At 39.9% G+C, this 21590-nt stretch overlaps 2 protein-coding genes across 8 annotated transcripts in view; one reads left to right on the top strand and one right to left on the bottom strand.

Annotated features, from left to right (window-relative positions):
* Positions 1–10060: 10060 nt before the first annotated feature.
* PDHB (pyruvate dehydrogenase E1 subunit beta) lies at positions 10061–15838 on the top strand. Its single transcript, XM_049640823.1, has 10 exons — positions 10061–10167; positions 10247–10300; positions 11749–11856; positions 11947–12009; positions 12113–12148; positions 12291–12576; positions 13409–13519; positions 13859–13950; positions 14853–14994; positions 15295–15838. The coding sequence occupies exons 1-10, from the start codon at positions 10126–10128 to the stop codon at positions 15438–15440; spliced, it is 1080 nt and encodes a 359-aa protein (XP_049496780.1). The 5' UTR covers positions 10061–10125; the 3' UTR covers positions 15441–15838.
* A 443-nt stretch (positions 15839–16281) lies between these two features.
* PXK (PX domain containing serine/threonine kinase like) overlaps positions 16282–21590 on the bottom strand; it is a 74000-nt gene continuing 68691 nt past the window's right edge. For 2 of the 7 annotated variants that reach the window (XM_049640821.1, XM_049640822.1), the window contains exons 18-19: positions 18836–18872; positions 16282–17585 (exon numbers count right to left, since the gene is read on the bottom strand). In XM_049640821.1, the coding sequence (XP_049496778.1) occupies positions 17405–17585; positions 18836–18872 (218 nt within the window). In that variant the 3' untranslated portion in view covers positions 16282–17404. Of the gene's footprint in view, positions 21460–21590 lie in introns of all 7 variants that reach the window. The other 5 variants (XM_049640815.1, XM_049640816.1, XM_049640818.1 and 2 more) reach the window with 3 other exon arrangements.

The following is a 21590-nucleotide window of genomic DNA, read 5'->3' as shown; positions in this document are numbered from 1 at the left end:
ATTGTGACCTGAGATGAAATCAACAATCGGATGCTTAACTGACTGAGCCACCCAGGCGCCCTTACATTATCTGATTTTAAAAACTATTACACAGCTACAGTAATTATGACAGAATAATATTGAAGGGATAAACACAGAGATCAATGGAACAGAATAGAGAGTCCAACTATAGACCCACTCAAAACAGCCAATTGATTTCTGTGCAAAGGTGCAAAGGCAATTCAATGGAGAAAAGATGGTCTTTTTATCACATGATGTTGAAACTAATGGACACCATATGCAAAAAAAGAAAACTCGGGACCTAAACCTCACACCTTATACAAAAATTAACTCAAAGTGGACCATAGATCTAAATGTAAAACTACAAAACTTTAGAAAAAAACATCAAGGAAGACCTTTGCAACCTGGTGTGAGGCAAAGAGTTCTTAGATATGATACCAAAACATAATCCATAAAAGAAAAATGTGGTAAACTGAATTTCACCAAAATTTAAACCTTTTTCTCTACAAAAGACACTGTTAAGAAAATGAAGAGATATGCCACAGACTGTGAGAAAATATTTGAAAATTAAATATCCAACATAGAACTTGTATCCAGAATATGTAGATAACTCAACTGTATGAAAATTTCAAATGACCTAATAAAAAATGGGCAAAAGATTTAAACAGACATTTCACCAAAGATGATATATGAACGGCCAATGAGTACTTGAAGAGATGTTCAACATCATTAGCCATTAGGGAAATGAAAATTAAAACCATGATGATATCACTACACACCTAACAGAAAGGAAAAAAAAGCAAAAAGAACAAACAAATGATAATACCAAGCATTGGTGAGGATATGGAGCAGCTGAAACACTGTTGGTGAGAATACAAAATGGTATAGCCACTCCAGAAAACAGTTAAATATACACACCATATGACCCAGCAATCTCTATCCCACACCAGAGACAAATAAAAACATATGCTTACACAAAACTCTGTAAAAAATTTTTTTGTATTATCTCTATTCATCATTGCCAAAAACTGAGAACACTTCAAATGTCCTTCAACAAGTGAATGGAGAAACCAACTGTAGTACATGCATACAATAGAGTGCTATTCAGCAAGAACAAAGAATGAACTATTGATACACATGACAACTTGAATGAATCTCCAAGGTATTATGTTGAGGGGTGCCTGGGTGGCTCAGTCAGTTAAGCATCTGACTTTGGCTCAGGTCATGATCTCATGATTCATGAGTTTGAGCCCCACATGGGGCTCTGTGTTGACATTTTGGAGCTGGAGCCTGCTTCAGATTCTGTGTCTCCCCCTTTCTCTGCCTCTCCCTCCCTCTCTCTCACAAATAAACATTAATTTAAAAAAAAAAAATTAAAAGATATTATGTTGAGTGAAAGAAGCAGTCTCAAAAAGTTATATACTGTATGATTTCATTTATATAACATTCTGGAAAAGACAATAGTATGGCAATAGAAACAAAGATTAGTGGTTATCAGGGATGGAAGGAGGGAGTAGGCTTCATAAAGACAGTAGGAAGCACTTTTTGAGGTCATAGAATTGTTCTGTATCCTGATAGTGGTTGTCAGCTTCAAAACTCACAGTGGACAGACACACACACACACACACACACACACACACACACACACATACACAATTTTACTGTATACTCACTTAAAAATATATTTTTTAAAAAAGCTAACTTTTGTGTAAAGAAAGGCAGATACAGACATACATGCTTATACACAAACAGTCCTCCTCTGTAAATACAGAGAAGAAATGAGTCATAGTGGCTGCTGAGGCAGGGAAAGGAGGCAAAGTGGGGTGAGGTGGGATGAGGGAAGGGCAATTACTTTATACCTTTTAGTACTTGAATTATTTTTCCTACAATGAAATAAATGTCCTACTCAAAAGTATTTTTAAAATTCAAAATAAAACATAAAACATAAGTGCATATGGATACATGGGGAAGGAACATGTAGAAATCATAAGCAATATTTCAATCACAATTGAGATTTATTATAAATCTTTCTTTTATTTTTTAATTTTTTAATGTTTATTTATTTTTGAAACAGAAAGAGAGCATGAATGAGGGAGGGAAGGAAGGAGGGAGGGGCAGAGAGAGAGAGGGAGACACAGAATCTGAAACAGGCTCCAGGCTCTGAGCTGTCAGCACAGAGCCCGATGCAGGGCTCGAACCCACGAACAGTGAGATCATGACCTGAGCCGAAGTCAGACTCTCAACTGACTGAGCCATCCAGGCGTCCCTCTTTTATTTTTAAACCTCATGTTAGGCTACTACATTGTCCTTTCTAAGTATTTTTCTGTGCATATATAGTTTTAAATAAAATTAGGATTATATTTCAAACTATTTTTATCTGCTTTTTCACTTACTATTATTTTATAAACATTTTTGCATATTATTTGATATTCTTTAAAAATATAATTTGTTATGGGCGCCTGGGTGGCTCAGTCGGTTAAGCGGCTCAGGTCATGATCTCATGGTCCGTGAGTTCGAGCCCCGCGTCAGGCTCTGTGCTGACAGCTCAGAGCCTGGAGCCTGTTTCAAATTCTGTGTCTCCCTCTCTCTGACCCTCCCCCGTTCATGCTCTGTCTCTCTTTGTCTCAAAAATAAATAAACGTTTAAAAAAAAATTAAAAAAATATATATAATTTGTTATTATGTAATATTTCAACATCTGGACGTATCCTAATTTATCTAAATAGTTGACAATTTTTCCTACTATATATTATAGTAGGAATATATATAATATTATATATTATATATATTATATATTATATTTCACATAAGTTAATCAGTAACAACCAAGATTTAAGAGGATAAATCCCTACAAGTAGATAACTAGACCAAAGAAATATGTATATAATGTGTAAACACATTTATTTATATGTTTAAACCTATTTTTAAAGGTTCTTGAGATCTACCAACAAACTGCTTTTCAGAAACAATGGAACAATTAATACCATGTATGAGTGTCCATTTCCCTAAACCTTTACCAGTATTGAATGAACTTTGTTAAACTGTTAGTAATTGAAGGGCCAAGAAACAGGTCACATTGATGCTTTGATTTCTATTCCTTTGGATATGACTGAAGTCAGACATAGTACATGTTTGCTAGTCATTTCTACTATTTTGTGAAGTGTGTATTCACACTCTTTGTCCATTTTCCATTGGGATTTTAGAATTTTCTCATTACTCTTTAGAAATTCTTAATGTATTAAATATTTATATAAATATATTGCCATATTTGTGGTGAAGATTTCCCAGTATATTATTTGGCTTGTAATATTATAAATTGTGTATGTTAATTAACAATCAATTAAAGAAATATATGCTAATTATAAAAAATCATACTACATAAAAGGTATAAAAAGAAAAGTAAAATGTTTCTTGACCTCTATTAGTCAAATCTTACCCCTACACCATTTAGTCTTTGTTCACAGTTTCTTATGAATTCTCTCAAAACACTTCCTTATGAGTATATATATTTATTTCTGCATGTTATTTACACAAATGGGATTCCATTTTTTAGTTCATATCTCCCCTTGCTTGGAGATTGTTTCCAATAAGTACATATTGTATATGTGTGTGGATCTGTAAATGTAGATCTGCCTCACTCTCATATTTTTATTCTTTTAACAAAAGAATGACATTCCATGGAGGTGTAATATGCTTTGTTAAACCAGTTCCCAACTGATGGATATATGAATGCTTCCAGTTTTTCACTACTTCTAGTTTTTTTTAAACTTTCTTTATCCACTATTCATTTGTATATTATATTTTGGTATAGGGCTTCCCACTTTTTTGTAATGTGTGAGGAAGATAAAAATGTATTTGTAAGATACCATAGAAACTGGAGACATTGTTGTTGATAAAATAATTATTATGTCACCAGTCCCTGGAGAAAAAGCATGTCTTCTCTGCTTCTTCCTATAGGGAACAGAAGGAAAGCTTCATTACTGAGACTTTACATGAGAAGTTTGAATTCTGTCATGATCACTTTCTCAAAAGAAGTTGACAGACAGTAAGCACATGGAAAGTGCTCAATGTGATTGATATTCAAGGAAATAAAAATTAAAACCACATGAAATATAAAAACACACCAAGCAGGATAGCAAAATTTTAAAAACTGGTATTACCAAATGTTGGTAAAGATCTGGGGCAACTGAAACTTGCTCATCTTGGCAGAAGGAAAATAAAACGGTATCACCACTTTGGAGAATTGTTCGGCATTTCTTGTAAAGTTAAACATATACCTGACCTATGACCCAGAATTTCACTCCAAGAGGAAGAGAAACATGGGTCTACATAATGACTTTTATATGTATATTCATAACATCTTTATTCATAGTAGCCTCAAACTGGAAACAGTCCAGGTGCCAATAAGATGGGTGAACAACAACAAAAAGGAGTGAACTGCAGACAAACTGATTCTAAAATGTATGCGGTAAGGTAAAAGAACTAAAATAACGAAAATGATTTTGAAAAAGAATAATGTTATAGGAATGCCACTACCTGCTCTTAAGAATTACAATATAGCTACAGTTATCAAGACAAAATGGTATTGGAGGAGGAGGGACAGAGATATAGATCAATGAAACAGAATAGAGTACAGAAATACATCTACACAACCCTGGCCAAATGATTTTTGACAAACATACAAAAACAATTCAATGGAGAAAGTAGTCTTCTCAACAAAAGGTATTGGAATAATTGGACATTCTTAAGGACAAAGCCCAAAACCTCAACCTAAAACTCATGTCCTACACAAAAATTAACTCCAATTGGATCATAGACTTAAGTGGAAAATATAAAACCATAACACTTTTATTAAAAAGGAAAAAATCTTTGTATGCCAGTGTTAGGTGAAAATTTCTCAGATATGATACCAAAAAGCATAATCCATAAAAGAAAAAATTGAAAGATTAGACTTTGTCAAAATTAAAAACTTGTGCTCTGTGAAATATCTTCACAGGATGAAAAGACAACCATAAACAGAAACATATTTGCAAATCACATAACTGACAAAAGACTTGCATACAGAATCCACAAACAGTGCTCTGAACACAACGTAAGAAAACAATCTCAACATGCACAAATCAATCAATGAAATACACGACATAAACTGAATGAAGGGAAAACTGCATGATCAATTCAATGGATACAGAAAAAGTATATGGCAAAATCCAATGCCCTTTCATGTTAAAAACATTTGACAAACTAGAATAGAAGGAAACAACCTCAACATAATAAAGGTTATATATGAAAAACCTACAATTAACATCAGCTGGCTCAATGGTGAAAAACTGAAAACTTTTCCTCTAAGTTCAGGAAGAAGACAAAGATGCCTGCTTTTACCACTTGTACTCAGCATAGTTTTGGAAGCTCTAGCCAGAGCAATTAGGCAAGAAAAAAAAAGGTGTCCAAATTGGGAAACGAAGATGTAAAATTATTTGTTTTTACAGATGGCATTATCTTATACATAGAAAATCCTAAAGATCACACACACACGCGCACACACACACACACACACCTATTACAACTAATAAATTCAGCAAATTTGTAGGATATGAAATCAGCACTCAAAAATCAGTTGCATATCTGTACATTGAGAATGGACAATCTGAAAAGGAAATTAAGAAAACCATTCCATTCATAATAGCATCAAAAAGAATAATTAGGAATTAACTTAACCAAGGAGGTTAAAGATTTAAACACTGAAAACTATAAGACATTGCTATAGATAATAAATGAAAAGATGTAAATAAATGAAAAAAAGACAAAAATAAATAAAAAGACATCCTGTATTCATAAACTAGAAGGCTTAATACTGTTAAGATGTCAGTACCACCTGGAGCAACCTCCAGATCCAAAGCAGCCCCATCAAAATCCCAACAACAGTGTTTGCAGAATCAGTAAAACCCATCCTAAAATTCACATGGAATCTCAAAGAATCCCAAATAGCAAAAGCAACCTTGAAAAAGAATAACAGGGGTGGCTGTTTGACTCAGTCAGTAGAGCATCGAACTCTTGACCTCAGGGTTGTGAGTTAAAGCTCCACATTGGGCGTGCAGCCTACAAAGAAAAGGAAAGAATAACAAAGGTGAGGACTCAACTTCTGATTTCAAAACTTACTGCAAAACTACATTAATCAAAAACAGTGTGATACAGGCATAAATATAGACATGGAGATCAAGAAATAGACTAGAAAGCTCAAAAATGAACTCTCCCATATATGATCAAATGATTTTCAACAAGAGTGCCAAGACAGTCAACAAGTAAAGGATAGTCTTTTCAACAAATGATATTGGAATACCATTTGGATACCCACATGGAAAAGAATGAAACTGGACCCCTACTTTACACCACATATAAAAATTAACTCAAAATTTATCAAAGACCTAAACATAAGAGCTAATACTGTAAAACTCTTAGAAGAAAATATAGGAGAAATGCTTCATGGTATTACATTTAACAATGATTTCTTAGATATGTTAAATCAGAAACAAACAGAGACCAACCTTAAAAATTCCCCAAACAGACAAAACCAGTTTAGTCGCACAAAGCTTAATTTAACTTACTTTGCAAGGCTAACTTGATCTGGATCATTTCTTACTTGTGGCCATAAAAATGAAAAGCAAAACCTGAACTGTTTCCTAAGGTTAACGTGAAGTAACCACTGAAAATTGTAACCAATCACTGCAAAGAATAAACTCACTGCTTTCTCACTATATAAACTGCTTTATAACAATATGCCCATGAGCCTCATTTCATGCTCTGGTTTGAGTGCTCCCGGTTTACAAATGGTCTTTTTGGTGTGTGCATAGTAAGTTTTTACTAGTTACTACTTCAGTGATTAATTGGTGTTACTTGGGCTATTTTGAATCTTTGACATAGGATATAATACCAAAAGTACAGGCAATAAGAGAAAAAATAGATACATTGGACTTCAAAATTAAAAACTTTTATGTAACAAAGGACACTATCAACAGAGTGAGAAGGCAACCCAAGGAATGGGAGAAAATATTTGCAAATCGTATATCTGATAAGGGATTAATATCCAGGATATATACAGAACTCCTATGACTGGGGCACCTGGCTGGCTGAGTTGGAAGAGCATGCGATTCTTGATCTTGGGGTCATGAGTTTGAACCTCACGTTGGGTGCAGAAATTACTTAAATAAATTTTTAAAAAAGGAACTCCTATAACTCAACAACAACAATTCAGTTGAGAAATAGGCAAAAGACTTGAATAGCCATTTCTCTAAGGAAGACATACAGATGGACAATAAACACATGAAAAGATGATCAATATCACTAATCATTAGGGAAATGAAAATAAAAATCATGATGAGATACCACTTCATACAGATGAGGATGGCTATTAGCAATAAGGCAAAAAAAAAAATAATAAATGTTGGTGAGAACATGGAGAACCCTTGTGCATTGCCGGTGGGAATATAAACTGGTGTATCTACTATGGAAAACAGAATCGCCATTCCTCAAAAAACTAATCATGGAATTAACATATAATCCAGCAACACCACTTCTAGGTATATACCCCAAAGAATTGAAAGCAGGGACTCAAATAGGTATTTGTACACTAATGTTCATAGCGGCATCATTCACAAATCTAAAGGTTGAAAACAACCCAAATGTCCATCACAAGAATGGATAAACAAAATGTGGTACGTGCATATAATGGAATGAATATTACTTAGCCTTAGAAAGGAATGAAATTCTGATACATGCTACAGTATGGATGAGCCTTGAAGACATTATGCTAGCTGAAATCACACACACACACACACACACACACACACACACACTGTCTGATTTCACTTACATGAGGTAGAGTAGTCCAATTTATAGGGATAGAATGGTAGTTGCCAGGAGCTAAGGGAAGATGGGAATGGAGAGTTACTCTTTAATGAATACAGAGTTTCCTTTTGGGAAAATGAAAAATTTTGGAGATTAACGGTGGTAGCGACTGAACAATACTTAAAATGGTAAATTTTATGTGATGCGTATTTTACCACAATAAAAAACAATCTAATTAGAATACGAGCAAAAGACTTGAACAGACATTTTACCAAGGATGGATGGCAAGTAAGCATGTGAAAAGATGTTCAATAATCATTAACCATTAAAGAAATGCAAATTTAAGTCATGAGGGACATTGCTACACATCTATTAGAATGGCTAAAATAGAAAATATGGATAATATCACACACAGGCAAGGATCCAGAGTAACTGGATGTCTCATACCTTGTTGGAGGTAACATAAAATGGTATAGCCACTTTGGAAAAACTTTGATATCCTTCTCAGTATTTACCTGAAGAAATGAAAACTAAGGTTCACACAAAAACCTATGAGCCAATGTTCATCGCAGCTTTACTGGTAATAGCTGAAAATGGATACAACCCAAAGGTCCTTCAAAGGGTGAATGGATAAACATACAACTACTGGGCAATAAAAGGGTTCAAAATGTTGACACGTGCAACAATTTGAATGGATCTCAAGAGCATTAGTCTGAGTGACAATAGTAACTCCAAGAGTTACATATTGTACAATTCAATGTATAAAACACTCTTGAAGTAACAAATTATAGTCACTGAGAACAGATTACTGGTTGCCAGTAGATAGGGGTGGAGGAAGGTGTGACTATGAGGTAACATAAAGAAGTTGCTTTGTGGTGATGGAATAATTCTGTATTGTGATAGTGGTGGCAGTTACATGAATCTGTACATGTGATGCAGTTCTACAGGATTATTATGCTTTCCCCAAGAACGCATATAAAAACTGATGAAAGCTGAATAAAATCTCTACCTGAGTTAACAGCATTGTACCAATGTCTGTTTGGGGAATCTGACAATGTACTATGATTATACAAGATATCAGGCAAAGATAGGTGAGGGGTACATGGAAACTCTTTCTTGTGAGACTTAGTCTTTCAAAAACAACTGTAAGAAAGAAAAGATGAGGGGCACCTAGCTGGCTCTGTCAGAAGCACACGTGACTCTTGATTTTGAGGTTATGAATTTGAGCCCCACTGTTGGATGTAAAGATTACTTTAAAAAAAAAAAAAAAGGAATAAACTATCGATGCACTTAACATGGATGAATCTCAAAAACATTTTCTGAGCTAAAGAAGTCAGACACAACAGTACACTTTGTATAGTTCCCTTTTTTTTTCAAATTCTAAAAAGGGCAAATTAAGTTATCATGATGGAAATCGAAACTGTGATTGCCTATGGAGTGATGTATGGGGAATGATTGGGAGAAACATGAGGGAACTTTCTGAGGTGGTGGATATGTGCATTTTACTGTTTAAGTTACACCTAAAAAGGTGGGAGGGGGCCCTTTTTAATAAATCTCGCTTGAAATGACCAAAAAAAAAAAAAAAAAAAAAAAAAAAAGGTTGGTCAAGCCCACAAAGACTGAAAGGGTTGGATAAAGGACTTTTAGGACTTTCTGATGACTGACAACCCAAAGTGACTTGAGGACAAAAAGGGATGGTAACAGTAATTACCTGAGAGGGTTCCTGTGAAAATTAAATGAGCTGTACAATTCTTACCATAATGACTGACACACAAGAGGCCGCTTAACGCACCTATGAAAGCTCTCGTTCGCGTTCTACGGAACAGACAGCGCAGTCCAGGGAAGACCGGGCTCATTCACAAGGGAAAAAGTTCCTACACTAGACTGTACGCAAGCGTTACTTGGTGCCCTAAGGCTTTCAGTGCCTCAAAGGCTGACCTAACTCTTAAGGTCCCTCCAGCCTTCAATTATGTTCCTCAGAGTCTGACTTTCGGTCCCGTGCTTCAAGGAGCACCACTTAGGGACGTGTCCCCGACGTGCGGCCAGCATGCCAGCAGCCGCCACTCCGGACGAAGTCGATTGGAGTCAGGCCCCAGAAAGAGCTGTAGAACCACCCCACGCGCCACTTTGGTCCCGCCCTTCGGCCCCTCACCCCAGGGGGGATGGGCGGGGCACGCAGGCGCGGCTCCCTGCCATTGGCTAGAGCTGGCGGGGGAGGCGGGGCCTGACAGGACTGCGGCCGCGCTGTGTTGTCATTTGGCGGCGGCTAGAGGACACGGTCAAGATGGCGGCTGTGTCTGGGCTGGTGCGGAGACCCCTTGAACAGGTAGGCAGCGACACGGGTGCCTCCGCGCGATTCCTGCCCACCTTGCGCCCCCTCTCAGCGTGCTCTCTCTCCCCTCCAGGTCTCCGGGCTGCTGAGGAGGCGCTTCCACCGAACGGCGCCGGCGGCGCTGCAGGTAAGTCGCCTGGACGCTAGCCGGGGGAGGGAGGGGGTCCCTCAGTCCCGGGGAGGAGACCGGGGACGCGCCTGCGCTATGCAGTGAGGGGGGCGGCAGCCGGCCCTGTGGTCTGCGGGTTCCCACGTCCTGCGTGGGACTCGTGGTTCCTGTTTTGTGACCCATCGCCAAGCCCACCGGCATGTCACCCCCTCCAGGCTCATTGGAATCTGTGGGCGACCTGAGTAAACTAGACGCTTCTTCCCTCATCCCCCTTTAAAATTTTTTATTGTAATAAAATATACGTAACCAAATTTACCATCTTAAAGTGTATGTTCAGCGGCACTAAGTTCATTTACTATGTTGTGAGACCATCACCACCATCCGTGTTTAGAACTTTATCATCCTCACCAACTGACACTCTTTACCCCTTAAACACTAACTTCTCATTTCCCCCTAGCTCCTGGTAACCTCTGTTGCACTTTCTGTGTCTGTGAATTTATCTATTTTTGGTACCTCCTGTAAGGAGAATCATACAATGGTTGTCCTTTTACGACTGGCTTATTTCACTTAGCATGATGTTTTCAAGGTTCATCCATGTTGTAGCATGTGTCAGAATTTCATTTCTTTTTTAAGGCTGAATAATATTCCATCTTATGCATATACCACCTCTTATTTATCCATGCATCTTTTGATGGACATGTGGGTGTTTTCACATGTGATTGTGAAATATGGATTTGTGAATGATGCTGCTAAGAACATTGGTGTGCGAGTATCTGAGTCCCTGCTTTTTTTTTTTTTTTTTTCTTTTGAGCATATTTAGAAGTGGAATTGTTGGATCATTCCTCTTTGAGGAATTCCCCACCACCCCCCCCCCCTTTTTTTTTTTTTTACTAGAGGATTCTACCAAGCTGTTTAGTAAAATAACTTGTAGATTTTGAAGGTAGTGCCTGGCACCTAGTAAGTGCTCAAAACATAGTTTTATTTAGGCTTTCTTAATAGTTCTCTGCCCTACACTATACCAAATGTGGAAATAAAACAACCCAGTGTATTTTCTACTTAGGAAACTACCCATGAGCTGGTCTGGCCAGTAAACAGATTTTTAGAATTTTTTTAACTTTTATTTAAAAAATTTTTTTCATGTTTATTTTTGAGAGAGGGGGGCGGGGATGGGCAGAAAGAGAGAAAGGGAGACACAGATCCGAAGCAGGCTCCACGCTCTGAGCTCTCAGCAGAGAGCCTGACGTGGGACTCGAACTCACAAACCACAAGATCGTGACCTGAGCTGGAGTTGGATACTTCACTGACTGAGCCACCCACACACCCCAAGAATTTTTTGAAGAGAAGCCTGTTCTAGTGATAGTTTTTATATTCTCTGCTGTATGCAGCCTACGTAATTATAAGAGAATCTGAGTCGTATCCAGAATGATCCTATAGTTTATTAACTGTTTTTCCCATCCCTGTGACAGGTGACAGTTCGTGAAGCTATAAACCAAGGTATGGATGAGGAGCTGGAAAGAGATGAGAAGGTGTTTCTGCTTGGGGAAGAAGTTGCCCAGTATGATGGGGCATATAAGGTAATCAAGATACCTGAAATCAATATGAATTAAGGTAGCCATTTGCCCCCAGATGCACTTAAAAGTAATGAAATCAATGTGTAATTTTAGGTTAGTCGAGGCCTGTGGAAGAAATACGGAGATAAGAGGATCATAGACACTCCCATATCTGAGGTAAGGCTTCCATCAGGAAGCAGACCTTTCAGGGCGTGTCTGTTCACTCGTACACTGTTCTAATTTTTATGGATTTTCACTTGTGTTTGTGTTTTACTTATAGATGGGCTTTGCTGGAATTGCCGTGGGTGCGGCCATGGTATGTGATCCTCTTTATGAATCTCATCCAAAGAAATTTCTTTTCACGTGACCTTTTGAAAACATTGTTTGAATTTTGGAGTGATTGCCACTCTTTACTGCTGTTTCTCATTTTTTTAAGATCTTTGTTTTTGATTTGACAGGCTGGGTTGAGGCCCATTTGTGAATTTATGACCTTCAATTTCTCAATGCAAGCCATTGACCAGGTTATAAACTCAGCTGCCAAGACCTACTACATGTCAGGGGGCTTTCAGTCTGTGCCCATAGTCTTCAGGGGGCCCAATGGCGCCTCAGCAGGCGTGGCTGCCCAGCACTCACAGTGCTTTGCTGCCTGGTATGGGCACTGCCCAGGCTTAAAGGTGGTCAGCCCCTGGAATTCAGAGGATGCAAAAGGACTTATTAAATCAGCCATTCGGGATAACAACCCAGGTTAGTAGAGTGACCCTTGGGTCTCTTTTGATCATTAAAGAACTAAATTGAAATCTTTGCCTGGAAGGAACCCTTATAGGCTTCTAGTTAGGCTTAGATCATATAAAATGTTAATGATTTACAGAGACAATAAACACAATTTAAAAGTTGTTTTATTTTTGTTTTCCTGCTATAAGGGAGCCTGTTAGGTACCTACAACACTGGTTTAATTGCAACAGGTAAAATTAGGATTGGCCAGACTGTAAATGCCAGTACCTAAACCATCCATTCAGGGCTACTGGACATGACAGATATGAGGCCTCCTAATCAGCACAGTGAAACTTTTCACATAATGATTGTTAGTGTTGAAAATACATTTAGTCACGTAGTTACTTTTGTTAAATATCTGTATTTTGCATGGTGCCTGGATGCTCAGTGAATTGAGTGGTTGAGTTTCCAGCTCTTGATTTCAGCTCAGGTCATGATCGCACAGTCATGAGATTGAGCCCTGAGTCAGGCTCTGTGCTGAGTGTGGAGCCGCTTAAGATTCTCTCCCTCCATGGGGCACCTGGGTGGCTCAGTCAGTTAAGCGTCCAACTCTTGGTTTTGGCTCAGGTCATGATCTCATGGTTCACGGGATCGAGCCCCGCATTGGGCTTTGCACTGATAGTGTGGAGCCTGCTTGGGATTCTCTCTGCTCCTCTCTCTGCCCCTACCCTACTGACACATGCTCTCTCTCTCAAAATAAACTTAAAAAAAAATTTTTTTTCTCTCCCATTTCCTCTGTCTCTCCCTTCTTGTGCTTACTTTCTCTCTCTCTCTCTTTTTTTTTTTTTTTTTTTGTATTTTGCAGTGGTGGTGCTAGAGAATGAACTGATGTATGGAGTTCCTTTTGAATTTCCCTCAGAAGCTCAATCAAAAGATTTTCTGATTCCTATTGGAAAGGCCAAAATAGAAAGGCAAGGTAAGAGAACTTAGTACATTTAAACATTATTTGTAATTCAGCCACTCTACTTATGTTGGTCAGATTCGGTCTTAAGTTATTGCTTTTTACTTTGATCAGGAAACTACAGGATGAGTTCAAGTTAAGAATGTGTCATGAGTTGCTCATACGCTTGTGCTTTCCTAAATCTCAGCCCAGTAGATTTGTATTTCATCTTTAGGGAGGCTGCCACATTCCTCATCCCACTGGAATGGAGCGGAGCTGAAGATTTTACACGTGAACAAGAGCTGCAGTGGCCGCAGAGCAGTACGGCAGCTTTCGTGCCAACCCGGCCTCTGATCTGTGACTGCTCTGTTCCAGGGACACACATAACTGTAGTTTCCCATTCAAGACCCGTGGGCCACTGCTTAGAAGCTGCAACGGTGCTATCCAAAGAAGGAATTGAATGTGAGGTATATGGACATTCATTTATTCTTAAAGAATCAGAAAGTTTCCTTTTAGTTTTAAGATCCAGAAATAGTTAGCCTGCTACAGAATTCCAACTCCCCTAAGTGTAAAACTCTTGGTTTGTCACTCAGTTCTGCCTCTGCATGAAGCTGGGAACCCGCTTGCTTTTCAGATACCTAGCTTTTTACCACATAGGTTGGATCTTTTAGAAGAGTACCTGCTTTCTCAAGTGGGGAGCCAGCGTTGGAGCTGGAGGTTGGGAGAAGGGGAAACTTAGAAATCGGTGTCTTACCCTTTCACATCCAAGACCTACCACTTGCTAGTTCTACTTGAACAAGATACATACTCTGAATCTCAGCCCTGTCAGCGGTAAACTGAGGAGAGCACATTTACTGTCCCATCAGGGTGGTTGTGAGAATCACACTTAGTGTGGCGCCTGGCACATGGTGAGCAGTCAGTTGTTATTAGTTGTTTTGATGAGAAGGAAGTTAAAGTCCAGGAGGATAAGTGAATTTTTTTAAGTTTATTTTGTGAGAGAGGGAGAGAGAGGGGTAGGGGCAGAGAGGGAGAAAGAGAGAGAATCCCAAACAGGCTCTGCGTGGTCAGCGGTGGCCTGATGCGGGGCTCGAACTTACAAACTGTGAGATCATGACCTGAACTGAAATCAAGAGTCGGAGGTTAACCCAGGCACCCTGAGGGTAAGTGAATTCTTAAGTTAACAGGGCTCCTTGTGGTAGAGAGAAAGACTTTTGTTTTAATTACAATTTATTTTTTACCATTTTGTTCTTGAGTAGGCAGATTAGATTTTCCTAGACCCCGAGATTAACAGGAAACCAAACAGGGAGTGCCATTATGGGAGTGAGACTATCTGTGGCACAGTGGCTCCATAAGGCGTATCTTTGTTTAGGTGATAAATATGCGAACCATCAGACCAATGGACATTGAAACAATAGAAGCCAGTGTCATGAAGACCAATCATCTGATAACTGTGGAAGGAGGCTGGCCACAGTTTGGAGTAGGAGCTGAAATTTGTGCCAGGATCATGGAAGGTACTTACTTCAGAGAAACTGGTTCTAGAATGGTCCAGCTATTGACTAGAATACTCAAGTGTGTACCTGGATACTGGATACAGATCAGAGGCTAAGGGTGACCAAATGCCTCAACTTTCACCTTGTCACCTTGGCATTTTTCCTTTGGGTGAATGTTTAAAAAAACAAAGCCAGAAACAATCCCCGTAATTAGTATTCCTTTAGATTTTCTCTTCTTTGGAGAGCCACACTTCCTGTGCAAAGGTGTTGGTCCTCAGTGGCTTTTCTTGCCTCTCTCAGTTGAGCGTCCTTCTCTCCTAGGCCCTGCATTCAATTTCCTGGATGCTCCTGCAGTTCGCGTCACTGGTGCTGATGTCCCTATGCCTTATGCAAAGATTCTAGAAGACAACTCGGTACCTCAGGTTAAAGACATCATATTTGCAATAAAGAAAACATTAAATATCTAGTTTGGACTTGAATTTCAAGTCACTGGGATTTACTAAAGTACGTCCTGATACTTCACCTGGATTATACTGTAAGACCTTATGATTCATAAAGTTATGTCTAAAGCAACAACACAGATGTTTTTGTACTTGGAATAAGTTTAAATGTGCTTGTATGTGGAAAAACTCTTCTCTCCCACACTAGACTCCAGGGTGGTTTTTTTTTTGTGTTACAATTACCATGGTCTTTGAATAAGGCTGATGTAAAATTTCACCCTCTCACAAAGACAACGTATGAATGTGGCAGAGTTCTGCTGAAAGATGTATCCAAAAATGACAACTTGTATGTAAAAATAAAGGCATATTATGTACATTTGCCGTTAGGTTGTTTTGATAAGGAATAAAGGAATTCCTATGACTAATTATATTTTTATATTCTTGAAGTAATAAATGTGGGACGGCAAGAGTCTTAAAATTCTGGTACAAAATTAGCGATTCTAATCACCTAAACTGCCATCACACTTGCAACAGGGACTTGGCCACAGACTCTTCAAATGTCCGATTCTATTAGGGTTCCCATCAAAATTAAACCAAAATTCCTGTCAGGTATTCTTCCCATGGCCAAAAACCAGACATTTGCCATCTGCTGTCCTCTTTAGAAGTTGAGACCGAAAAGACAGGTTTAAGTTAGTTCTAGAAACATAGAAGTGGTGTCTAATTTAGATAGCAAGACAGGATTGTTAGCTTTTAGTAATTAAGAGGGAAAATAGCACACAAAAGAGACATAGGATAGGTGGGAAGGAAACTAGAAATACTGTGTGGATCTATGTTTCTAAAAGCTCCCACAAAAAAATTCCCACTTACAATATCTAGCCAAGCTATAGACAACACATTTTCTTGACATAGTTTATTTTAATAAAAAATACAGCTGAACATTTGTCACAGATTAAATGAAACTATACACAATGACGTTCTCTCTGCATAGTAACCAACACTGATGTGTGTATTTGAATTTTTAAATGGATTACTTATAATCCTTTAAAGTGCAATTTATTTAAGGGTTTAAGCAAATTGTAGGATAAAGGATCTAATAAATGAGTAACATTTAAAAAATGATATATTTGGACAAATCTTTCAAAAATCAGAACTGATTTCTATGGATGCCAAATTTACTTTTGTTGTAATAGTAACCCCCTCCCCCCAAACCACAAACTTAACTTTATTGCTGAGGATTAAGAAGGTCCTCTAATTGGCAAGAGCTTTTCCTGATGTTAACATCTGTCTCAATACACTCAAAGGAACCGTGAGTCAAGAGTGGTTGCCTTAGCAGCCCTGAGTTCTGTAACCACAGCAGTATTCCTGTTAGAACCTAGAGAATGTTATGGACTTGACTTGGCCCCGTCTATTTGAGTGGAAAATGAACTCAGTTGCTCCTCTGACTCCATGACGTAACTATGCTGTGGACTACGGTGTTAATGTCTAAGGAAATAAAGTAGCAAGAATGGGACTTAATCTAAGAAATAACCAGAAAATGCTTTATATAGAGAAATGAACTATGAGGGGAACATTTCTGGGAGTGTCTGATGGGATGGGAGGGATTGCAACACAAAGGTCATTCACTGCTGGCAGTGAATATTGTCATTGTTTTTCTGTCCAATTCCTTAAGTTGGTGCAAATGTTGACTCCAATATGCTGCTGCCCCCAAAAGATGCCCATTAGAGGATGAACAAGACTCCTTTAATATGGTAATAAAGGAGCGAATTATTTCTTAAGGCAGAAACGCCAGCCTGACTTTATTCTACTTGGATATTTCCCTCTTGAGAAGCCTCTTAGATGAGCATCTGCAAAACAGTATGTGGCTTTACTGGCTCAGCAATTGTTCATCCGGAAAGAGAGTGCTTTAGGGGCTGGAGGTGGGAGGAAAAAACAAAGAACTTTTCCCTCCAAGTGTAAACACGAATCTTCAGCCGATCTTAGGAGCACTGTGATCACAGGTTTCGGCTTTCCTCAAAGTTCCCTTTTGGAAATTCTGGATGGAGCTGAGTAAGGCCCCTCGGCTCACGCCATTCACAGCCTGGGGCGGGAGCTGTGTAGGCGCCTCTGTGCTCGCAGGAAGCAAGGGAGCTGCTGGTGGCGGAGGCGGAGGCGGAGGAGGTAATGCGGACATCCCTACGGAGGAAAGAACGCGCAGTCAGTATCATCTCCAAACACCCAGCACACAGGCTCCTGCTCGGTCCTGGGTGCAACGAGCTTTGAGGAGACTGCAAATGTTTCTCCCTCAGAGAGACCAAGATTACCCAGTGCTGTACGTTTTTTTTCAAATACCAAACAAGGAAGCTACAAGCATCAAAGGGGAAGTAATTAAAGGTTGCCGTTTCTCCCAGTAATAGTCATGTGGGAAAAGACTGAACAAATATCACAGATTGCACGAAACTCTGCAGAGTGACATTTTCTCTGGGTAGATGAGCCCTAACTCCATTTCCAAATTCTAGCAATGGTCCCAAGAGAAAAGCTCCATTTAGTTACTTTAGCCAGGTCCTGGGCAGCACCACCTCTGAGCTAGCAAGTAAAGATAGACATTTGTATGCACAGAGTTGGGCTACCTGAGTAACAGTGACTAATGATGAACATTTCTTTAGCTGCGCCAGCACACACAATATTTGAAGGATGTGATTTAATGTAAAATGACAAACTGGATTCTCGGCAAGGAGGGGCTGAGTTATGGGCTCCCCAGGGCCATCTGTCTCCAATAGTCATTTCCTATTAGGCTGCATTAAAGAAATATAAAATGCAAGTAACCGTTAACAGTGAAGCAGGGGGCAGCGGGCTCTCTCCCTGGCAATGGTATTCTCAGGGAGGCATCTTCCTCAGCCCCCTTCCTTCCACTGTGGCCTAACCCAGGGCCAGGATGGAGCTGCACTAACCCTACATCTTTGCTGAAGCAGCAGGAAAGACTCTACCCTAGTGGGCAAGGAGAAGGAAACTGGAAGCATATCTGAAACTTCCCCTTAGCTTCCAAGCATGTGAACATTTGGCAGTTTAATTTTATAGTTTTGAATCAATGAATGAATTATTCTCCTAGGACAAAATAAAAACGGAGTACAGCCAAAGACCTTCCTTAAAGCACTTGCTTGTGCCACAGAGTTGGTTGCCCATTTCCTGTGACCCTTGCAGCTCTCGGTAACTCCACTATCTTTTTCTGGCCTTACCCTCAGCCCCTCCTAGGGCTACACCAGCCAGACATTCTGGTAGGTAGTTTTCCCCCCTAAGCTGCTACTGAGCTGTGATGGTAAATAAATATACCAATTGCCGCTTGAATTTATATGGGTGAGTGTTTCAGGATCACCAATAAAATACTTGGGTAAGAGCATCCTTTTTACCAAATGTGACACATAACAAAGTATTTCATAGAAAACCACTTACCTTCCTTACATCTTTTACCCAAACCTAAGGCAGCTGAAATTAAAAGAATCACACAGATACACACATTCATGCTCTGCAATCTTAGAATTCTCAAATAATGAAAGTACAGCAATACAAATAAATATTAAATACAGACAAATGAACAAAATGTAATTCTCCTTGGTTCCATACAGTAACAACTAATGAATGAAGTTCTATTATGTGCTCTGCCAGGGTGGATTGTGGACAAATGTTCCCAGCTCTATGTTACCGGGCTACAAAGATAAAAAGGACTTTAAACGCACAAATGATTGCTGAGGTGAGAAGAGCAGCGACGGTGTGTGACAGAAGCATTCCTCTGAAGGGGGTTTTTGGATAGTGGCCGATGAAATACCAGGAGGAGAGGAAATGGTCTCTGAAGGCTCTTGGAACTCAAATGCAGCACCGAGAGAGCCTGGAGGAGTCAGCGGGCAACAGTAACCCTCAGCACTACCCAATGACCGGCAAAGGGCGGCAGAATCTGGACTTGACATTCAGGGCCTGATGTCAAGGAGCTCCAGGGTTTCCGCCTGCCAGCTTTGTGCTTTAACCCTGGAGAAGAGTCACTGCAGGTTACAAGAAAGAAGGCAGGCTCTGGGCTGCGACAGCACTTGAGTTCTTTCCGCTAAAGGCATAGAGCTAGCCATCCAGAGACCAGTTACCCCTCTAGCCCAGGATTCTGGGAGGCTAGAGGCAGGCCTCAGCAGCTGGACTTGGATATGGGTTGCCTCTTGGCACAGAACAAATCTGCCTGGTCTTCACAAGGAGCCAACCCTTGACTTTGGCTTCATCACCAGGCACTCAAAATTAAAAGTGCAAATTCACTATCCCAGAGTTTGGGAGTTGCAGGTGATGTTCAGTACATGGATCTTCATTTTCCAAGTAAAGGCTGACATTGTTAGGACTTTAAATGAATCTCTCAGAATATGTAGGCAGCATAAATAAATACATAGTCCCAAGTGCCACAGAGTAACCCATGCTTGTAAAGCAAATGACCTACTCATCCAATGGTAAAGAGCAGGGCCATGGAGAGCCGGACCAATCCCAAAGGGCCTAATGTCCCACGAGACCCACTTTTCCTCACTGGGCCTGCAACAACCAGGGCAGATCTTGACATGTACTATCAGGGCAACGCCAGACCTCAACTTGCCAGCTCAGAACACTCTGGAAGTGGGGAGGAGGTCTGGGAGTCAGAAGGCCAACGCTGGAGGAAGCAGGAACACAGACCAGGGACTCAGTCTCTGACTGTAAGCCCTACCATGGTTTTTGGCTTTTTCTTTTTGCCTTCTCTATAGTTCACAAGCTTCCTTTAAAGGTTTGTTGAGGCTTAAGCTATAATACATTCTAACAATTAGCAGTATTAATAAGGGCCAAATTCAGAGTTGGCTATTTGGCCTGTGGCAAACCTGGGAACAACTGCCTAATGCCTGAATGCCACTGACTCCTCAGATGTGAACAAGCTCACCCCACCACGGGTTATCTGATAGCCCTTATCCCCAGGCCATAGACAAGACCAGGCAGATTCCATGTTGGATTGCTTGCTAACTGAATTCACCAAGCGTTGAAAAATACTGGCCTGCAAAAACCCAGAATGAGGGATGCTCCAAAACAGCTGATCTATAATTATACCCAGTTCTCTCCTACCTTACCTACTCTTGGGCAAAAAGACCAAAAATCAACTACTCTATCCTCCCCAGAATCCTATCCACCAAACTAATGGGAACCCGGCAATCCAGCAGAGGCCCTGGAACAGGCCATGGACTGTTGCAGGAAGAGCATATGTTAGACCCAGGGAAGAATGTCTTGCCAGAAACATCCTCACCAGCCTCATGGGAAGGACATCTGGGGATCCCCTTTCTTTGGGGTCAGTTTTAGCAGTGGGCAGTCTACAGGTCTTGGTAGGTCTGAAGTCCTTTGTGATCCACAAATAGAAGTGGGGAGGCCACGTGGCCACCAGACCAACACCACAGCTGCTGGCTACCCTCGAGAGAGAACAGACAGCAGTGACCCCCTGGAAGCAGGCAGCCCCCAGCTCTTGGCAACTGCCTTTGTCTTCTGCCTCAGATAGATGAGGAGGCTGTACTCGTGTCTCAACTCAAGAATTATTAGGGATGCTTAAAAAAGAACTTTTCCCTACTGCCAGTTATAAAAGCCAGTGAGTTGTCTTCCTGTAACCAAGAACTCAACCGGCTAACACTCCTTCCCTTCATCAGAGTGATAAGGAACCGATATTTTTGCTGCACAAGGACTTTGGGACCCTGCTTTGTGAAATTAAAATATGCCAAAACGCCATGCAGTTGATTTTTAGGTTTTAGGGCTGTGTTTTAAAACTACCATCAGAGGGGAAATGAAGATTTTGAAGGTCAGGGTGAAAATGAAATGAATAATGAAGTCACTTGGGTGCTTTTTAAAGATGCTGCATTTCATTTAAGTGTTCAGAGAAGGAAATCATCTCAAATCTGCTTTCCCATTTGTTCATCACTTCAGTGATCTAGATGCACTGGGTCCCATTTCATATCCAGAAACAGAGCATCTTTAAAGTTAGAGAAATCAGTATAGCTTACTTTACCGAAAATTCACGTTCAAAATGGTGCATGCTCTACTGAAAACAGCAAAGACAGAGACAGAGACAGAGACAGAGAGAGAGAGGGACACAAGTCATTATTCAGCTTTTAGTGTCATTTAATCAAATAGTAAGAGACAGTAAAATATTAGTTTGAATCACATGCTTAT

This window comes from Panthera uncia, chromosome A2 (genome assembly GCF_023721935.1).
Source record: "Panthera uncia isolate 11264 chromosome A2, Puncia_PCG_1.0, whole genome shotgun sequence".
Lineage (NCBI taxonomy): Eukaryota > Metazoa > Chordata > Mammalia > Carnivora > Felidae > Panthera > Panthera uncia.
The sequence above is the reverse complement of the archived record's forward strand: the minus strand, read 5'-3'. Positions and strand labels throughout refer to the sequence as shown.

Coding starts and splice junctions, on each gene's coding strand:
- PDHB (XM_049640823.1), top strand. CDS start 10,126: ATGGCGGCTGTGTCTGGGCTGGTGCGGAGACCCCTTGAACAG. Junction 10,168..10,246: donor TGCGGAGACCCCTTGAACAG/GTAGGCAGCGAC, acceptor TCTCCCCTCCAG/GTCTCCGGGCTGCTGAGGAG. Junction 12,149..12,290: donor TTGCCGTGGGTGCGGCCATG/GTATGTGATCCT, acceptor TTGATTTGACAG/GCTGGGTTGAGGCCCATTTG.